Below are 18,130 nucleotides of genomic sequence, written 5' to 3' on the forward strand. Positions count from 1 at the left end.
CTTGCCTTGACAACACATATCTTCTTTCCTGGTCTGGATTTTTCAATCCAGCAGTAGTTTTATCAGCCAGTGAGGCTCTTCCCTTTCAAACCAACTATCTACACTAAACTTTGTGGCCTACAGCTCCAGTAAAACTGATTATATTATGATTAACATAAAAGCCATAGCTTTTATCAATCAAATATACACTGATAGAATGATGCACTTACATGCACCTGAAAGTTTAATGGAAACAGGTTCTAATCAATTAAAATTGCATAAGGTATTTATAATTAACCATTTTATCCAGTTCACTCAAACCCATGTCCTGCAAATACACACAGTTTTTAAACTGTATTTCTTATCTTATTAAAAAGTCAGCTCATTCTGAGTGCGTTATCGTTTGCACCAAGTGTTGGGCAGTTGCAGAGAAGTGCCAGTAGAATCAGCCAAAGCATTTTGGAAACCAGTACACATGGCTACATCATGAAAAGAGGCTCTGCCTACAACAGGCTTGGATAAACCTTGTGATCTTACTGGACGCTGTGCACCCCAGAGACACAAAAATTTTGCTATGCCCCAGATTGCTCCTGAAATAATCAGACCTGCAAGGGGACACGGGAAACCCAAATTCTGCCACCGGTCCTCTGGGACCTCCTTGATGCAGTCATCCTCTGCCCCACGCTTCCGTGCTCAGCGAACCTGTCACAACCCCCTCGCCAATACTCTTCATTCCCCGGAGAGCCACAGACCACACGCAGCAAATTACCTTCCTCTCGTTACTGGTTTTGCCAGGATCCCTGCAAGCGGAGCAGGGCAAACCTCCCGTGCACGTGGCAGTACAAGATACAGAGTGATGCAAGACTTTCGTTTCCAGTGATTTAAACCACCCAGCTGGGTTTTCAAGCAACCTTTGCCAATTACTGCACTACAGTGGTCTCCACCTTCCTGGTGCCTCCCCATCTCGGGGAATTACATCCTGCACACTGTGCACATGTAGGATCACTGCAGGGGGTCCCCGGCAGGGTTATCCCAGGCCCACATTTCTCTTGACCTTCTTCCCCCTGCGTACATCTCTCCCCCTGAGTGAGACAGAGCTGGAGGGGGTGCAAGGTGAAGCACCCCCAGTCCTGTTGCCCACCAGTTTCATTTTTGTACCGGGTCTGGCTGAGCCAGAATTGGTTTTCCCCTGTAGCAGCCCTCATGGTGCTGTGTTTTATGTTGGGAGCTGGCAGGGTGTTGATAGCACACTGGTGGTGTGGCTACTGCTGAGTAGTTCTTACACAGCACCAAGGCTCTTTCTGATATTTCCCCCCCCACAGTGGGACAGGGTGGGCAAGATCTTGGGAGGGGACACAACCAGGACAGCTGACCCCAACTGACCAAAGGGATATTCCAGACCATATGACGTCTGCTCAGTATAAAGCTGGGAGAAAGGAGGAAGGGGGTGGGGTCACCCTTGGTCCTCCGAGGCAACCCCTCCGCGTATGGGAGCCCTGCTTCCTGAGAAGGCCCGACATCGCCTGTTCATGGGAAGTAGAGAATAAATCTGTTTTCTTTTTTTTTGCTTCCGCGCGCGGACCTTTGCTTCGCTTTGCTTATATTAAAACTGCTGTTGTTTTACCCACAAGGGTTGTTTTGTCTTCCTGTCTTATTTTCTTTCCCTTCTTTGCCCTATTGAGAAAAAAAGGGGAAAGGGGGAGAAGTGATAGAGCGACTTGGTGGGTACCTGGCATTTAGCCAAGGTCAAACCACCACAATTTTACAGACCTGTGAGGTCACCGACTTCTCAGCAGTCACCAACACATAGGAAACGTGAGACGGGGGAGAGGAGAGTGGAACAGCAGAGAAGAGGAAAGGAGGCAGAGAATGGTGATGAAGTCATGGTAAATCTGCTGCCCCCGTGCTGAAAAGGGACCTGCTGCGTAGCAGCCCCGGCAGAAGGAGGAAGTCAACAGAGACCGCCGGCGCCCGCGCCGCAACATGACTTTCACCTGGGTGCTACACGTCGCAGCTCTGTTCCTGATGCAAGGTAAGTGATACGCGTTTTCTTACATGATCTCCTCTTTGCAAGTAGTCCAGCCTGGAGAACTCTATTTCCAGAGCTCCAGCACACCACATGCAAGGCAGCTTTGCTATTGTTTTCCTCTTGACAATGCTGCATTGTCACCCAATTTCCAAAGCACGCTGGTGCCGAATTCCAGCTGATTCCCAAACCCATTATTGATAAAACCCATTCACCTCCTAGCAGCATGCTTGAGATGGCAAAGCACTGGGAAATCAAAAGATTCTCCCTTAAATTTGGACAGCGAATCGCTGCTTACTTTCCATGGCTTGGATATCTGTGTATGCCTTTGTTCATGTATTATGTAAAAAGAGGTTAATATCAGAAGTCAGAGCAATTTAGAAAGCACTTGCAGAGCACTTTGAAAATGAAAAGCGCTTTAAACGCTCAATCTCCTTACTGCTACTAGAGGATGTAGCTTTGCTTTGCTATTCTCCTGCCTTTCATACACAGGACAGTGCGAGAGATTCATATCTGACCATGTCAAATAAGGAAAGTTCGGCTGGACTAGATGATCTTCAAGGTCCTTTCCAACCTAGATGATTCTGTGATTCTGTTGGGCTGCCCAGGGAGGTGGTGGAGTCCCCATCCCTGGAGGTTGTTGACATAGCACTGAGGGATCTGGTGTAGTTGGGATCTGTCAGTGCTGGGTTAACGGTTGAACTGGATGATCTTCAAGGTCCCTTCCAACACAGATGATTCTGTGAAAGCAGCAAGACAGCTATCTACAGCTCAGGATTCTTGCAGGCTTCACTCCCGACCTTTGCGGGAAGAACAGCCTGGTGCTGGCCGAAGCAATAGTCCCTCTCCTTTCTTAAATGCTGGACCTGAAACCATAGCAGTGCTATCGCTGACACTTTGCTAATACTCTCACGCACCAAGGTATCGTTAACAGAGGCCACGTGAAATCTCAGTGTCTAAGCAGTGACAAAACATTCTGTAATATGCTTAGCATATTTTATTAGCATTGACTAACAGCAGCCAGGCCTTAAGGAGCTACCAGTTATATCCTAGCTGAACTGGCACTTGCAGTGCCCTTTAGACTTGCTCCAAATCAGCAGCTTCCACCCTGATTGTACAACCCCTCTTCCCCCGATATTACCACAGACCCCTGCATGATGAATTTGTACCTGCTGACAACTACCAGCTGCTCTTGGCCATCAGAATTAATTCAGACTCGCACTTGCGGGTCGACAGCCCACAGGTCAAAAATAACTCATTAAACAGGATGTCTCTATAGGCTACATTTTTAAAGATAACTCTGAAATGATACACTGAGTGCATATCACCACAACAAGATCTCTGTGCACTTTCTGAGGGCCGAAATAATAGCAACCAGAGGCATGAATCATTCCGCTCAGTTGCATCCTGCAATTTCTAGCAAGAAATTGTTGCCCTTTCTTGCCAAGAAGGTGACTGTATCACTGTCCTTGATGCCAGGCTCATTTTCCCAGGTAGCTGGGGCACCAGGGATCCACACAGTACAAGAACCACTGTCTTCTAGAGCTGGCATGGGAACATCTCCCACACCCCAGTGACTGTCCTGTGGTGGGCTACAGTGGCTTGAAGACCACAGCCACATCAAACTGCCTCCTATACAAGGAAGGAAATTTGACCTCTGAGTTACAGACGGAATGAAGCTATGGTCTCTCATGGAAATTACATATATGCTCTGTTCCGGGGGCTGCTTTCACTCCCACCTTTTCTTGTTCAGTCTTGCTGCTCTCACCTCAAAAGGTGTGACTTTATAGACCCCACACTGCTGTTAGACAGGAAACTGTCACTATGAAAAAATGCAGAAGGGCCCCGTGGAAAACCACAAAGCCCTCTCTCCTACCTTAAGAACATGCCCCTCCTGCCACAGGTCTTCACAAGTGAAACCCATGCAAGGAGGTTCTCCTTTTCTACTGCTCCTCTGCAAATGACCCCCATGTGGCACAAGCCCTGAGAAACCAGCTGAGACACTAGCCCTAGTAAATGGAGGTGGGATCAAGAGGAAATATAAGCCAAAGGCACTGATGTGCCATATGTGATGGTAAAGCAGTTATGGGCGCTCTAAATTCCATAAGGCTTCACTGGCGTACAGAGATTCAGTTGAACCTGGCCTGTGGTGTCTCCTGGCAGTAAGGACAGACAGTAGATCCACACTGCACAGTTTCTCCTCAGTTAAAGCAGCATACATCACACAAATCTGGAAATTAAAATATTGAGCTATTACAAGGAAATCTCTTCTACAAGCTTATAGCCTCCAAAGATTAGCTAGTGAAGAACGATAAAAGATCTGTGGTGTGTTTGCTATTTGTGAAGTTCCAAGCTACATCACTGACCATTTTTCCAGGCCACCTCTAGCGTGGGAAATGTCAGGTTTGCTCAACTCAAGGGTGAGGCATGAAAGCAGACCCCCATGGGAAACTACAGGGAGACAAGCCCTTCCTCCGATTTTAGTGGTAAAAGATCAGGTCCAGCAAGAGCACCCTACGATAGCTTCATTTCTGGTACATTTTTAAATGTTTTTAAGAAAATTCAAAGCTTTCCTGAAGCCCAGAAATACTCTGTTCCCGAAACTGCAGTGTTCATGTATGCAGTAGGAACTTGCAGCAGAGAGCTACCTGGAAAATAAAATCAAAACACGCAAAACAGGAATCAAAAATAAAACCCTCTTACTGCCTATTTACTTAACTCTGACCCAGGCACTGCTCTTAGTAATTTCTCCAGGGTATGCTTTTTTCTGGAGAACACAATTCATTCCAGGTCATCAAATATTTTCACAAAGTGTATTATGTATCTTAGAATGTCTGGAGAGAAAAACACACTTTACTGCCTGTCTGTAAAATGAACGGGGAGGAAAGAGGATGAAATTTCATTTTAGTAACCTGTGCCAGGCCAGGTTTGTGGATCCTATCTTCAAAAGAAGTTTCAAAGCCAGTTCAAAGCAGTTGCAGCATTACAATTTCTGAATAAAAAAGTCTCATTTTTCAGAGGTGCTGACCATTCACTGCTCAGTCGCACACGCTTGCAGATCAGGTTCAACAGCTTCAGAATGTAACATGGAATAATGAAAATTAATGTTTGTGTTAACACACAGGGAGAACGTGCATTAAATGGGTCTGCTAGCAATTCTTCACTGACTCATGTGGAATAAGGATTAATAACTAAATCGGGTTGTGCTAGCAGGTGAAGATCACAAAACGTTGGTACAAGGGGGACTGCAATGACCTAAAGACTGTGATTTATTTTTATCAGTACAATCATATTGGCAAGTCTAATGTAGAAAAAACTTTACACCCTTGAAAAAAGGAAAGTTGACACATTGTGCGAAACATTGTCGCTTTATGTCACATTTTAATACTTGTTTTTTTCCCCCCTCATCTCTGGCAGGGGATTTTTCAGAAGCTGGCAGTGAAACTGTAACTCTAAAGGAAGGAGAGGACCTAAAACTCCGCTGCACCCTCAGTGGTGACAACAGTTCTGCCCGGCAGTGGTTAAACCCTCAGGGTTTTGCCATTTTTCTCAACAGCCAGCGGGGTAAGTGTGAAAACTGAGTGTCCCACTTTCCACGTGGGGCTGGAGGGTCACTCAGAACTGGGCTTTCCCTGCTCCCACCCATGGCCAGTCTGACTCACCTCCTACCCAACCACTCGAGATGGTTTTACATCCAGCCCCTTTCTGGCAGGAAGCTGATGAAATGGAAACCCCCACAAGAGTGGTCTGGCCCCAGAGCTTTTAGCAATGAACTGTAGTTACCACCAGCACCAAGAGATTAGCACAAAAACCCCACTCTTGCTGTTCAAGACAGATAGGAGTGGATGTGCCTGAAAGCCTTGGGTACTCTTCTGCTCATCAGGGAATTCAGTGTAGTGCATCAAGAGGAAATTTTTAGAAAACAAGAAAACAAGCAGTGATTTCTAATATGTGCTGACAAAGCCAAAGTCACAATTATTGTGTTCCCTTCTGCTCCCTACACCTCATGTCTCTCTATCCTCTCTCCTCTTGGTCCCAATTTGACAGCTCTGCAAGATGAGGACTGCCTTGGTCTTCCCTATTTGTAGAGTACCTAGTCAGCATCCCTGCTTGTTAAAGCCTTTAGGTTTTAATGATAATGACTGGGATTTATCCAAATCCCATTGAAACTGCCCAGGAGCTGAGGGTCCTCTTCGGTTGCTCTGGGAATCCCAGACACTGGGTCTTGCCACCCGCATCAAACCAGCCTACCAATATATCCCACAAGTACTGCAAATATTTCTAAATGGAAAATGTCATGAGTAACTGTTGCTCCTATTTACTCAATTACAAGAGCAAGTGGGATGAGTGTTCATTAGCAATTTTAAATGACTCAAACATGTATGTATTAGGAACTGTTTCCTGCGGAATCCAGGATCCCAAGTTCAGTACTCTCATATAATGAATATGAGCCATTAGATTCAAATGGGATCCAAAAAGACTCAGTGCTGAACCACTGACAGTTAATCAATGTGGGAAAAAGGGCTATTGCAACCCACCCCATGCTGCTTTGACATCCAGGCTTCCAAAAACCACAGCAGGCTATGGCAGGGGTTCCTCCCCCCTGTGGCAGTCTTAGTCTGATCCTGCACCCAAGAATCACAAGACCTAAGAGGAAATCACCTCTCCGTCAGTTATCTCTATTTTTAACATATATATGTATGTTCTCAGTATTTTACACCATAGAGGTAGGTGAGAGTAGCAAGAATTCCTTCATTTATGCAAGTTCTCTTTGCTCTGGCCCTGGCTAAAGCCACAAACACTCCCTTTCTACGCAAACAATTTTGGACTGAGACGGTTTAATCTGCCCGTATCCAGTTTTAAACACCTCCATCTTTTAATGGCTCTAGCCCTTTTGATGCTTAAAGTTTTGCTGAGTGGACACAGCAATTTAATAAGGTTAGGGAAAGAACATATCCACTGGTATCTACAGAAGCAGACTCTAACCTGAGTGAAAACAGTATCTGTCTTAAGTCACCTGAGGATTCAGCCCATAGTTTCAACTTCCCATGATTATCCTTCAGTAAGACACGATATAACATCCATGAGGACTAGAGCTTGCAAAGCATTTGGGTCCTTGATAAGTCAGACACACTGAATATTTCCCTTTTGCAATACAAAAGAAAACAGTCCTCATTTAGAGAGAAACCAAACTTGACGCTGCATACGGACATTTTCATTTTTTATTCTGAATCAGCACTGTGAATCTGTCATATTCCTTCTCCAAAAAACCACTTCGTCAGTCAGTTCCCTCCAGTCTCATTGTAGCTAAAAACACGAGAAGTTAGCTGCAAGCCTTACATCATGGTGATTTCAAAATCCTTTAATATTTAATCACTTACATAAATTATAGTGCTGCTGTGATTTTCTCCCAACTCTGTACTGTTACAAGACCTCATCCAAAAAAAAAAAAATAGTTTTTGAGATCTTTTTCTCCCTAATGACTGGTACACATCCCCACTTTCAGTTCAATTTAAGGGCAGAATGTTACACTTTCTGTGCTGCGGTTGTGGGAAGAGTCCATGTGACTTGCTGGCCTGACCCTGAGGACTCCCATGGGTCATCCAGCGGGAAGAATGAAGCAGAGACTAGAAAGTCAAGAGAGAGAAAGGGAACTATACAGCAGAGTACAGACATCCTAGGAGATGGTCTCATTAAAATCAAGGTAATTAGACAAGGATAGGAGAAGCAAAACAGCCAGTTAATAACACTATGGTCACATCTCTTTCATTTATATATCACAAAATACACCCAAAGAGGGGAAGTGATTTTTTTCAAGGCCAAATAAAGGCTTGGGGAATGGGGAAGGGAAAGATCATCAGTTCATGCATCTATGCTCTATACTCATACTACTTTTCCGACCACATATCATGTCCTCACACACCAAGGTTTGCTTATATTTATCCTCCTAGACACTTAAAGAACCCAAATTGCTATAATACCTGGGAACACAGGAATAAGACCCCCTGAAAATAAAAGTGAGAAAAAAAACATGTAATCCTTCCCTGCTGACAGCACACACACACACACCCCCCCTGCCCCCACTTCCTCAGTTTACTGCTGCCTCTGTACTAGCGCAGCACCCACTAGGAATGCTTCGTGCTAGAACTGCTCCCTTATGTCAAGTGTTGATGAATTAAAAAAAATCCAATAAAGAAAACCATCCTCGTTCATTACTGCTTTGATTATCTGTCTTCCTCTTATGTACCAACACACATAGCATGCTGGGCTTTATTTTCCTTACAGCTCTAAGAGATCAGAGGTACAAACTTATCCATTATTCAAAGGATGAATTATCCATCCAACTGTCTAACGTAACAGTGCACGATGAAGGCATGTATAAATGCTTCTACTACAGCACCCCCTTCAAAAGCAAGACGACGGCTCTTAAGGTTTTGGGTAAGTTCCTTCGCCTGCTTTGTTCCAGAGGAGCAGAACAGCAGAGCCAGCTCCTCAACTCCAGACCTGCATTTTTGCATGCAATTGTACGGTGCTTAACACAGCATAATCTTAGCTCAGTCCCCCCAGATAATGCTGTGTTTGCCGCCATTCATAAAACCAAGTAGAAGGATGTACTATAACTGATTCTAAATCTTATTGCTGCAGCTGCTCCTTCTAATCCAGTACTGGAAGTATCCCAAGACACAGAAAGAAGAATTACACTTTCCTGCTATACCCAAGGATGTAAACCACAGCCCCAGATTACCTGGCTGTTGGACAACGGGATAGAGCTTCCTGGTAAGTGTTAAAGGACTGAGGATTGATTACTAACAATTTCTTAACAGCCTTGGGCATGTTTAAAAACACTAGAGGGTGAAACACTTTCTGCAACACGTCAGCTGGGACTACCACTCATCCTCCACTCCTTTAGTACAATTTGGCCCCCGTGGTGCAGGTCTGGAGAAAAGTCAGCACTAAATTCCAGTGTCTGCGCAAGGCAGAGGGCTCATCTGCTTTGCTCACATTCAGTGCAGAAAAACACTTGGCACCAAAATCCCTTAAGAGTCTGGTGTGAAATTCCGCTGAAATAAAATGAAACCAAAACTCTGGAGGCGCAGTTTTCAAAGCCCCAGTATAAAGTCAGTTCTCAAATCCATTATAACTATTTCCACATTATAACCAGTAAACAGATGTTCCTCAGCTTTGCTGAGCAGCTCACACCCCCCCCCCTGCCCCAAGCAGCCTTTCTCTCTCATCCATCTGCTCTGAGCCAGGCAGCTCACCAGCAGGAGTAAGAAGAGAGCTCAGGAAACACAGCCCACACCACCCTGCCACAGTTTCCCCAGAGAGAAGAGGTCTGCACCCATCTCGTGGACACACGTGAGGAGGAACGGAGCCACCACACAGCTCAATTTAACCTGTGTGCTATATAAATAGCTGCTCTGAAGGCCACGTCTAATATTAACTACCTTACTAGCTGTAGCACAGCAGAGAGGAAACGCGCATCTGTAGCAAAGTGTGAGGAAAATACCCACAGATGCAAATGTATTTCTTTTCACGTATTAACAAGCTCTTAATTGTAGTTCGCATCATCAAACAACATATTCAAAGTTTAGCCTGTAATCTTCCTCCCCACTCAGCCCCAAAATGGTTTTTTTAACTAAGAGCACTAAAAGAAGTGTGCTGGCCTGAATATAGCTAGAAAGCAAGACTAAAAAAAAAAAATAAATCCAGGCTGCCAGATACACAGGCATTAATGCAACTGCATAAAGCCCTACGCTTAAAGAAATTGCACTCGGGGGAAGCAGCATAGCTGCTAAGCAAGGCACACGAAAGCCAGGGCAGAGAGTTATCTGCAATTGCAGGGGGAAAGGTGCTCTGGAGCAGCGTGTGGGTCTTGGAAAAGCAGATCCGAAAATCCTGCAGGCGTTTGGGAAAAGCAGGGCTCTGTGTGACTGGAAGGGTTTGGGGGATACCAGCTGTGAAGTGATTCAGAGCTCAGGGAAGCAATATGCCACCTCTGAGTTTTTATATACATTTTTCCCAGTGTTGTTCTAAATCCAGGGCTTTCCTTAAACTTGAAACGACCTCCGTTCTGGCCTGGTAAATTACATGATTTGTAACAACACACAACTCAGACACTAAACACCTCCCACAATACATATCACAATACACCATGCATTTCTCCGCTTATTTTAGCAAATCTCTACGCTTACCTTTCTCTCCCGGTTGCCCTCATAGCACTTCCCCAGCCAGCCAGACTAGTGGGGACCACCTGACCCTCCAGCCCCCAGGCTTCTGGGACCAGTTAAACACCACAGGGGCTAAGCTGGGCCCAATTAGTGGGTTTCAGCTGGTTTTCAGAGGAAGGACTATTTGCATAAAGAGGTGCTGATTTCACCAAGTAGCCAGCTTGTGGCAGACGGGAACTAGAGCATTCAAAAGGAAAAAATTCACTATCCTAATTCACTGTTTCTCAAACTTTCTGCATGTGCCTTTCTTTTTTTTTTGAAGGTGACTGTCTTCAAGCACCACTCCACTCCCCCCTTTCCATTCTCAGCTTTAATCACTTACAGCAAATATTTATACTAATCAGAAAATAGCTAATACATCTTAATTACTGGTAGCACCTCAGTTCCACCAGGGCTCAGCAGGGGCAAACCAGCTGTAATTACTGAGCTGTTGCTGACAAAGATTATTTCCTTCCTAGCAAAACCACTTTGAAATTCTTTTGAGCTCTTACATGACCCTGCTGGGTATGGAAAAGACGGTTGAGAAATACTGGTCTATGTGATACGGCAAGTTATCTGCAAAGGCTAATTTTGAAACAAGGAATTTCCTTAATTTAAGAAATAAAGGTGTTACCAAGGGTAACAGATCAAGAGAAGGCATCAGTTTGTTTCCAGAGAAGCTCTACATTATAAACAGACAGTAGAAATTATTGTGCTATTATGGGTATTTAAGGTAAACACTTGAAAAAAACCTCCCTCTCCACCAGAGCTATTCAAACATGTCTCCTTGTGTCACATGAAATACATCTTTATTTTTCCATATTGTATAAATGAGTAGAAGTCAGTACTACCTAGAGGACATCAGACAAGTTACATGGCTCACTCTTAAGTCATTATGGCAAGGCAATTAATCTTTGTGTTTAACTTTCCCCAGCTGCAAAAAGGGGGAGAGTCAAACCCGCATCGTAGGGATGATGGAGGACTTGTACAGGATTTCATAGTTACATAAATGTTGGTTTATTGCAAACGTAAATATTGCACATCAATATTTATTTTGCATATTTATCAATATGCACAAATACTGCACAACTTTTTTATGTTTGGGGTGACAAATCCACAGCTGTTAAGACACAAATGCAATGCCCTTGGATATCACATAGCAGAATCAGAACTTTTCTAGACCTCAGTCGTGCTGCGAAACAGCAGGTCCTTGCCCTGAGGCTCCCCACTGCCGGCCAGGCTTGCCTGTGCCACACAGCAAAGCAATTTATTCTGTTCAGGAAGGACCAAAAGTGCTGGTGGGTGTTTGGACATTTTGCTGCCCCTGCAGCAGAATTTCCCCAGTCAGTCATGAACGAGCAGAGGCTTTGGGTTGAGCTCAGGAGGGGCAGCGAGGTCTGCACTTACACAGCTGCCAAGGAAGAAAACATGACCTTGCTGCCTTTGGGCTCCCAGGTAATCCATTTACACAATGAACCACTTGTGCACAGTAACCAGGGGCTGCTTTAGCACAGCGAGGTAATGCAGATTGCGCCGGGAAGGTTTTTCATTAAATTGCTCTTGACTAGAAAGCACTTAAATGTTTTCTTCCAATGGGTGTATAGGTGACACTAAGCACAAGTTAGAAGCTGATGGGAAGAAATGGACCACAACCAGCACGCTGACAGTCCTCGCCTATGGGCCCAGCTCAACAGCCAGCTGCATCGTTCACCACCAAACACTAAGAGGACAGAAGCTGATGGCATCTTTCCAGTTTGAGGACCTCCCTAGGACAGGTACTGCAGGCTCTTTCAGCAGAGGCTATCTCATTTTACCACTCTGAAGCGGTGAAAGTTATGCAGATACGTAGGCAAAGCTGAAGCCCTTAGTCTACTGCCCAAATCTATCTTTAAATGAGACGGTTACCTGGGGCAACAGAAGAACTCCAAACTAAGATTTCTGGGCTTTTTCCTGCTTCTTAACTACCTCAAAATTCATTAAACATTAAACCACAGCAGCCCAGGCAGGTCAGTTCTCCAGTGCTGCTGCTAGAATTCAGGTAATGTTTGTCCTAAAGCTTTAAAGACAACTTAGAAATTATATTCTCAAAAAGCTGTGAACTTCCCACGTCTTCTGCATATTAGACACATCCATCCGGAACGCTAGCAGGGTGTAAATATTGTAAATTAACGCTGAAGCTGCTTGTTTAATAATTCTCAGAATAGAGCTTGCCTTCCGCCTATTTACCCATCTTTAGGGTGGATCTAATTATTCTTACTTCATTCTTCCTTAGATTGCTTGATTCAGCAAATGCTTATAAAGCGCTCTGAAAGTTCTACTGTTGTTGGGTTTTTTCAGTGACAAAACCAAATCCTGCACCAGCTGCGCTGGAGGTGGATACACGTGTCTCTGAGAGCGAGCAACCTGCAGGTAGGCATTAACTGCTTGGCCTCTTTTTAATTAATGCACAGGTCAGGTAAACACAGCCTCTATCACCAGTTGCCATCAGCACTGAGGGACATTTTGCACAGCCTTCAGAACCGCTTTGGTTTTTCCCTCAGTGACCACAGCAGCATCAGATCTGAACAGCGACACGGCCTCCGCTCCAAGCTACCCACAGCATACTGGTAAGGGTTTCACTTTCTGGTTTTTCCTCATTTCGTAGTGTTAAATATATCCAGAGGACAGGGAAGCTGCAGGTGCGAGGGTAGGACTGTAAGTCTAACCACTGATCAGCAGCCAAACAGCCCGGAGCACGGAGCGTACAGGGCAGGTTTGTTTTTCAAAGATCAGTTCAATGGCAAAATGTGTTTTCTGATTTTTGTCTTGTGTTCAGGGGGGGTTCCTTTAGAATCCAAACAACCAGCTGTTCCTTCCGCAGTACCAGAGGATACAGTAGTTACCAGCTCAGCGTCAACACCAACCCAGCAAAACCTCCAACCAGATGTCACATCTACTTGTAAGTTTGGTCTTAGTTACACGAATTTACCAAACCAGGACAGAAATGTTACAGAGAACAGCATTACATTCCATGTTACAAACAAGCATCTTACATAAAAAGCATTTCTTGCTTGTGCGGGGAGTTTTACAGCCATGAAAGCAGACGCAGTCCCTCACGTAAGATGCAGAACAACATCAGCATTAGCAACAGCAGCCAGCCCGGCCGCTGGCGCAGCACGGTGTGAGCCCAGGCTGGGATTTCTCTGGCCAGTTGCACTAGATGGCACTGTGCAACAACGGTTATCTGCACACAGCAGGCTGCAGTTACTGCACTGAGGAGTTGTTTCCAGCAGAATTAAGAGCTTCACTGCCCAGATCAGTTGGCCAAAACTCACCAAGGTGGGTGCACGCACCTGCTTAGTGTGACAGGCCCTGCAGTGGAAAAACACAGAATCACAGAATCATCTCGGTTGGAAAGGACCTTGAAGATCATTTAGTCCAACCGTTAACCCAGCACTGACAGATCCCAACTACACCAGATCCCTCAGCGCTGGGTCAACCTTAAACCCCTCCAGGGATGGGGACTCCACCACCTCCCTGGGCAGCCCATTCCAACGCCCAACAACCCCTTCTGGAAAGAAATGCTTCCTAATACCTAGTCTAAACCTTCCCTGGCGCAACTTGAGGCCATTCCCTCTTGTCCTATCGCTCATTACTTGGTTAAAGAGGCTCATCCCCAGCTCTCTGCACCCTCCTGTCAGGTAGTTGTAGAGGGCAATGAGGTCTCCCCTCAGCCTCCTCTTCTCCAAACTAAACAACCCCAGTTCCCTCATCCGCTCCTTATAAGACAGAAACAATTGGCTGTTTTAGAAATACATGAACTCTGTTGTTTATATTTGTTTAAAAGTGCTACATCAGTGATTACAAATGTCACAGAATGGCTACATCCCGATAAATAATTCATACATACATTGATAAACATACATGGAAAGGGAGCCTGAATCTTTTAACAGGCCTTTCACTAGGTGCACTTGCTAAGGAAGAAAATCTCTTATGAATATAAAGTTTTGGTAGACACAGCACGCATGATCATTTTAGTTTTATAAATCAAAGTTAATGATACAAGGATATATTGTCTGTGTGCGTAAGAAAAGTCAGAGCTCACCTCTCTGTTTGCTCAGGGTCCGAAGCAACGCCAGCTGCAGCAGGAGAGGGAGAACTGGCTGGTTCGTCGAGTTATCGTGTCCCCAACGGTACGACCTTACGTCATCAGTGGCATCAGGGTGGCAGTGGCAAAGGACGGGGGTTCTCACACTGGGTTATTGCACCACTGTGAGCTATGAAGACAGTAAAAGAGTAATCAGGGATATGAATGCCAAAAAAATATCTGCTTTAAGGAAAAGGATACATGCTCATTCATGATTTTGCAAGGAAAAGAAGCAAACGGATGGACAGGGAAAGGCTAAAATGAGCAAAGAACCAAAGCTCAGCTTTGTTTTAATTTGGCTCTGAATGGGAAATGTTGAGTTCAACAATGTGTAAGAAAGTCTGAGGATTTTCTGTCCGTAAAGCCTAGGTGGTCTTCAGATTAAAACGAATTACAGCGTTAAGGAAGTGAGCACAGAACTTTAAATCAAGGGCTCCAGAAGTCCCTTTCTGCTGCAGTACCAGGTGCCCTGCACTTATAAGCTGCTGGGAAAATACACATTTCTTAAGCATCCCTTTGCCCTTCAGAGCAATACTGTTCTCCTTTCCATTCTTCCAGGGACTGAAACAGCATTCAGTGGCAATGTCACAGAAGAGGAACTTTCCAGGACAGAAGTCCCACTACCAAGTGAAAATGTAACTGTGATTTCCATCATCACCTTCGGTACGAACGCTGTAATGACAGCTTCCAAACATGAAACGAGCTTTCTTACACCAAGCTGGTTCTTTCTGACCACGTATCCACCTCCAAACCTTCTGTCAGTACCCTAGGGTAATGCTGGCTTGTGATCTTGGGGGGAGACCACAGAAACACAACCATTTTTATCATCTAGAAAAAAGCTAAATTTTACTGTTTGTTGTGCTGGAACACAAGTCCACTGATTTCAATCAGTTTTTGTTGTTCATACAAGAAGAAAAAATTTGACCTCACATCCTAAAATTAGGCCCAGTGAGGTGACTTCCACTCTCCCACCATGTTCATCTGGCCTGGTCCAGGATATATCATTCTTGTCTTAATTACCAGAGATTTAGAGGAAGCTATTTAACAACACAAACATGCACCTGTCTCTTTTACAGAGCAAGATCGGAAATCTGAAGGCATCAGAAAGAAAGAAAATAATCTCTTGCTGCCAATCTTGGTGGCTGCTCTGATCTTCATGCTGCTCGTCATTGTCCTGCTTTTTATGAGGAAGCTGAAAAAAGCTCATGGAGTGTGGAAAAGAGGTGGGTGATGGCCCTGGCCAAGCAACTGCTGACAGTGCTTTATTCAGAGGGGCTGGAGAGCTGAGGACCCTCTTAAGCAGAGACAAGACACAGCTCCTCCAGCCTCAATTAAATGTCCCATAGACAGTGACTGTGACTTGTTGCAAACAACTGCTGAAGAATCCCTGTAACTGGTGGCCTTGGGCCACGCTTCAGCTGACAGGAGGTGCCACAAAAGCCAACAAAATTGTTGCCTTGAGCATATCTCTTAGATGGTCAGGATGACCAAACCCCCATTTTGTAACTAGTCTCTCAGGATTTTTATGCTCAAGGCAAAGGATGAGGAACAGTCATGGAAAGATCTCATCATTTTAATTACATTTGTTTTCTGCACAGAAAATGATGTTTCAGAGCAGACACTGGAGAGTTATAAATCCAAATCTAATGAAGACAGTCTGGGCCATGAGAAGAACGGACACGGTAAAAAAAGCTTTAAGCAACATAAACTAATTCCTGTTAGAGCATTGCTACTGACCACAGCCAGAGCAGATTGCAGTCGATCTTACTATACAGGGATATTTGCAAATTGCATGTTTTAAACCTGAATATTCTAAACGCAAACCTTTCATACCCGGAGGTTCACCACAGATATTACAGCTTCAGCAAGAGTGATGCAGAAGCGATACAAAATTAAAACCATTGCTTTTTATTTGATAGGTTAGACTGGATAATCACAATGGGTTTATCTAGCTTCTAAATATAACCTACTGAAACATTATTAAAAACAATATGTGTGGTACATACCGTGAACACTACTATTGTTAAATTGTCCTGAATGGCTCTTATCTGATTTTACCACCAACAAAACATCAGTGCTTCACCAGTCCTGTTCTCAGCCAGGGACTACAGATGAGGCAGGTCTGTCAGCCCCCTCAGCTGCAGTATTTTTGCTCCACACTTGGACTTTTGTCTAAACAAAGTCAGCTCTGGGCAGGTGAATAAGCCCACACGGCAAGACTGAGGGAACTTTGCCAACATCTTTCAGCATGAGTTTATTGCGGCACCTAAATGGTATTAAAAGAGAAGGGGGCTCATAATTACTGTCAAAATATTTTCAAAATTTGACTTCTTTTTCAAATATTTTGAAATATGAAATATTTAAACCACTTCTAGTACAAATTAGTGCCTTGAATATTGTGTAACCTGCATTAGATCCCATCATGCATCTCAGTCTTTGCTGTGATGGATGGATGCCCTTACAGCTTCTAGGAATGCATGTTGTCTTTTATTATTCTATAACACTCTAATTCAACACCTATTTCAAGCAGGTACACAGCCCCTCCTTTACAAAATCAGTAATAAATGTGTGTTTATCTTTCAGTTGTCAATCAGAAACCCAACGTGCAGTATGTGACAGAAGGATGTGTGGAAACAACACAGAAGAATCCAAGAGACAAAAACATTGCAATAAGTGAGAAACTGTTTGGATGTGGAAAGGAAACAGATGTATAGCAACGGCAAATCTGTACAACGTGCAGTAAGACCACTCTTTCCCGGTACTTGTAGTACAGCATTCAGATATCAATATGCTTTCCAGGAGCAGAAGTACAAACAGTCACCCTCAATCCAAAAGCCAGTTGGAAATGCTTTTCTTTAAACGGTGGGACGGGTAGATGGGAGCCACGCTCCTAGAAACCGATCAGCGATGAACACAGTGATTTACCTGTAATCCTCAAAGGATTTAATTAATCACTGCCAAAAATAGAGCTCATCAATCCCATCTCAGGTCCTATCAGCAATTAGGGTCCTGGCAAAGGAACAGGCGGTTAGCACCGAGGACCGCAGGATATGAAGATATTCCTGTAACGCTTCAGCCACCTCCTCTGTAAGGATGGGACTGAGCAGGAAACCCAGGAAAAACTGGGACCATGGATTATCTCATTCTGACCCCAAACCTGGACATCCAGCTGTATTTAACCAAGCAAGAAGGCATCCTAATGTCCAAAGTGTTAAAAAATAAATAAAATTGTCCCCCCTTGCTAGGACTTCTGCCTCACCCGTACAACGATAACATCAGAGCAAGGGGCTCTGAAACCAAAAACATTTGGGTGCTACAGTCTCCCCCATCTCCGAAGGTCCCAGGGGTGTCACTGGGGAGATGGGAGTCAAACAAGGGGTCGGCAGAGGTGAAGGGGATGTTGGGACTCTCCAAACCCAGGGACAATGTCACTCGCCTGCCAGCAGGCAAGCTAGGAGGATCGCCAAGGCTTTGCATCCCGCCATCACCGGGGACCTTTTTCTGTGGCAGAAAGATAAAACTGAATTCCGAAAATAAAGGAAATGTACATTACAAGGGAAAGCTGTCTTTCTTTTTCTCATTAGAGGTTATCAGTTCTCACTAGAAGTAAGAAAAATGCTGAAGACCCTTTCTGAACACCGAATTAAATGAAAGCCCGTGAAGTGGCTGCGAGCAATAATTTTAATTTTAAGCGGAAAGTGGCTTCGCCCCGCGGCCCCTGGCCCGGGCGCTACCACGCTCCCCGCGGGGGGCGGACAGGCCCTCCCCCCCCCGCCGCCATCGCTCTTG

General features: G+C 44.7%; 1 protein-coding gene across 1 annotated transcript; it reads left to right on the forward strand.

Moving 5' to 3' along the window:
• The first annotated feature begins 1,946 nt into the window (after window positions 1-1,946).
• On the forward strand, window positions 1,947-17,863 carry CRTAM (cytotoxic and regulatory T cell molecule). The gene is made up of 13 exons (XM_074848802.1): window positions 1,947-2,011; window positions 5,423-5,569; window positions 8,291-8,443; window positions 8,651-8,782; window positions 11,820-11,990; window positions 12,553-12,624; window positions 12,756-12,821; window positions 13,031-13,153; window positions 14,316-14,387; window positions 14,900-15,004; window positions 15,418-15,564; window positions 15,940-16,023; window positions 16,925-17,863. Exons 1-13 carry the CDS (start codon window positions 1,963-1,965, stop codon window positions 17,053-17,055), a joined length of 1,452 nt encoding a protein of 483 aa, XP_074704903.1. The 5' UTR covers window positions 1,947-1,962; the 3' UTR covers window positions 17,056-17,863.
• Window positions 17,864-18,130: the final 267 nt, after the last annotated feature.

Source organism: Strix aluco, chromosome 23, assembly GCF_031877795.1.
Source record: "Strix aluco isolate bStrAlu1 chromosome 23, bStrAlu1.hap1, whole genome shotgun sequence".
Classification (NCBI taxonomy): Eukaryota; Metazoa; Chordata; class Aves; order Strigiformes; family Strigidae; genus Strix; species Strix aluco.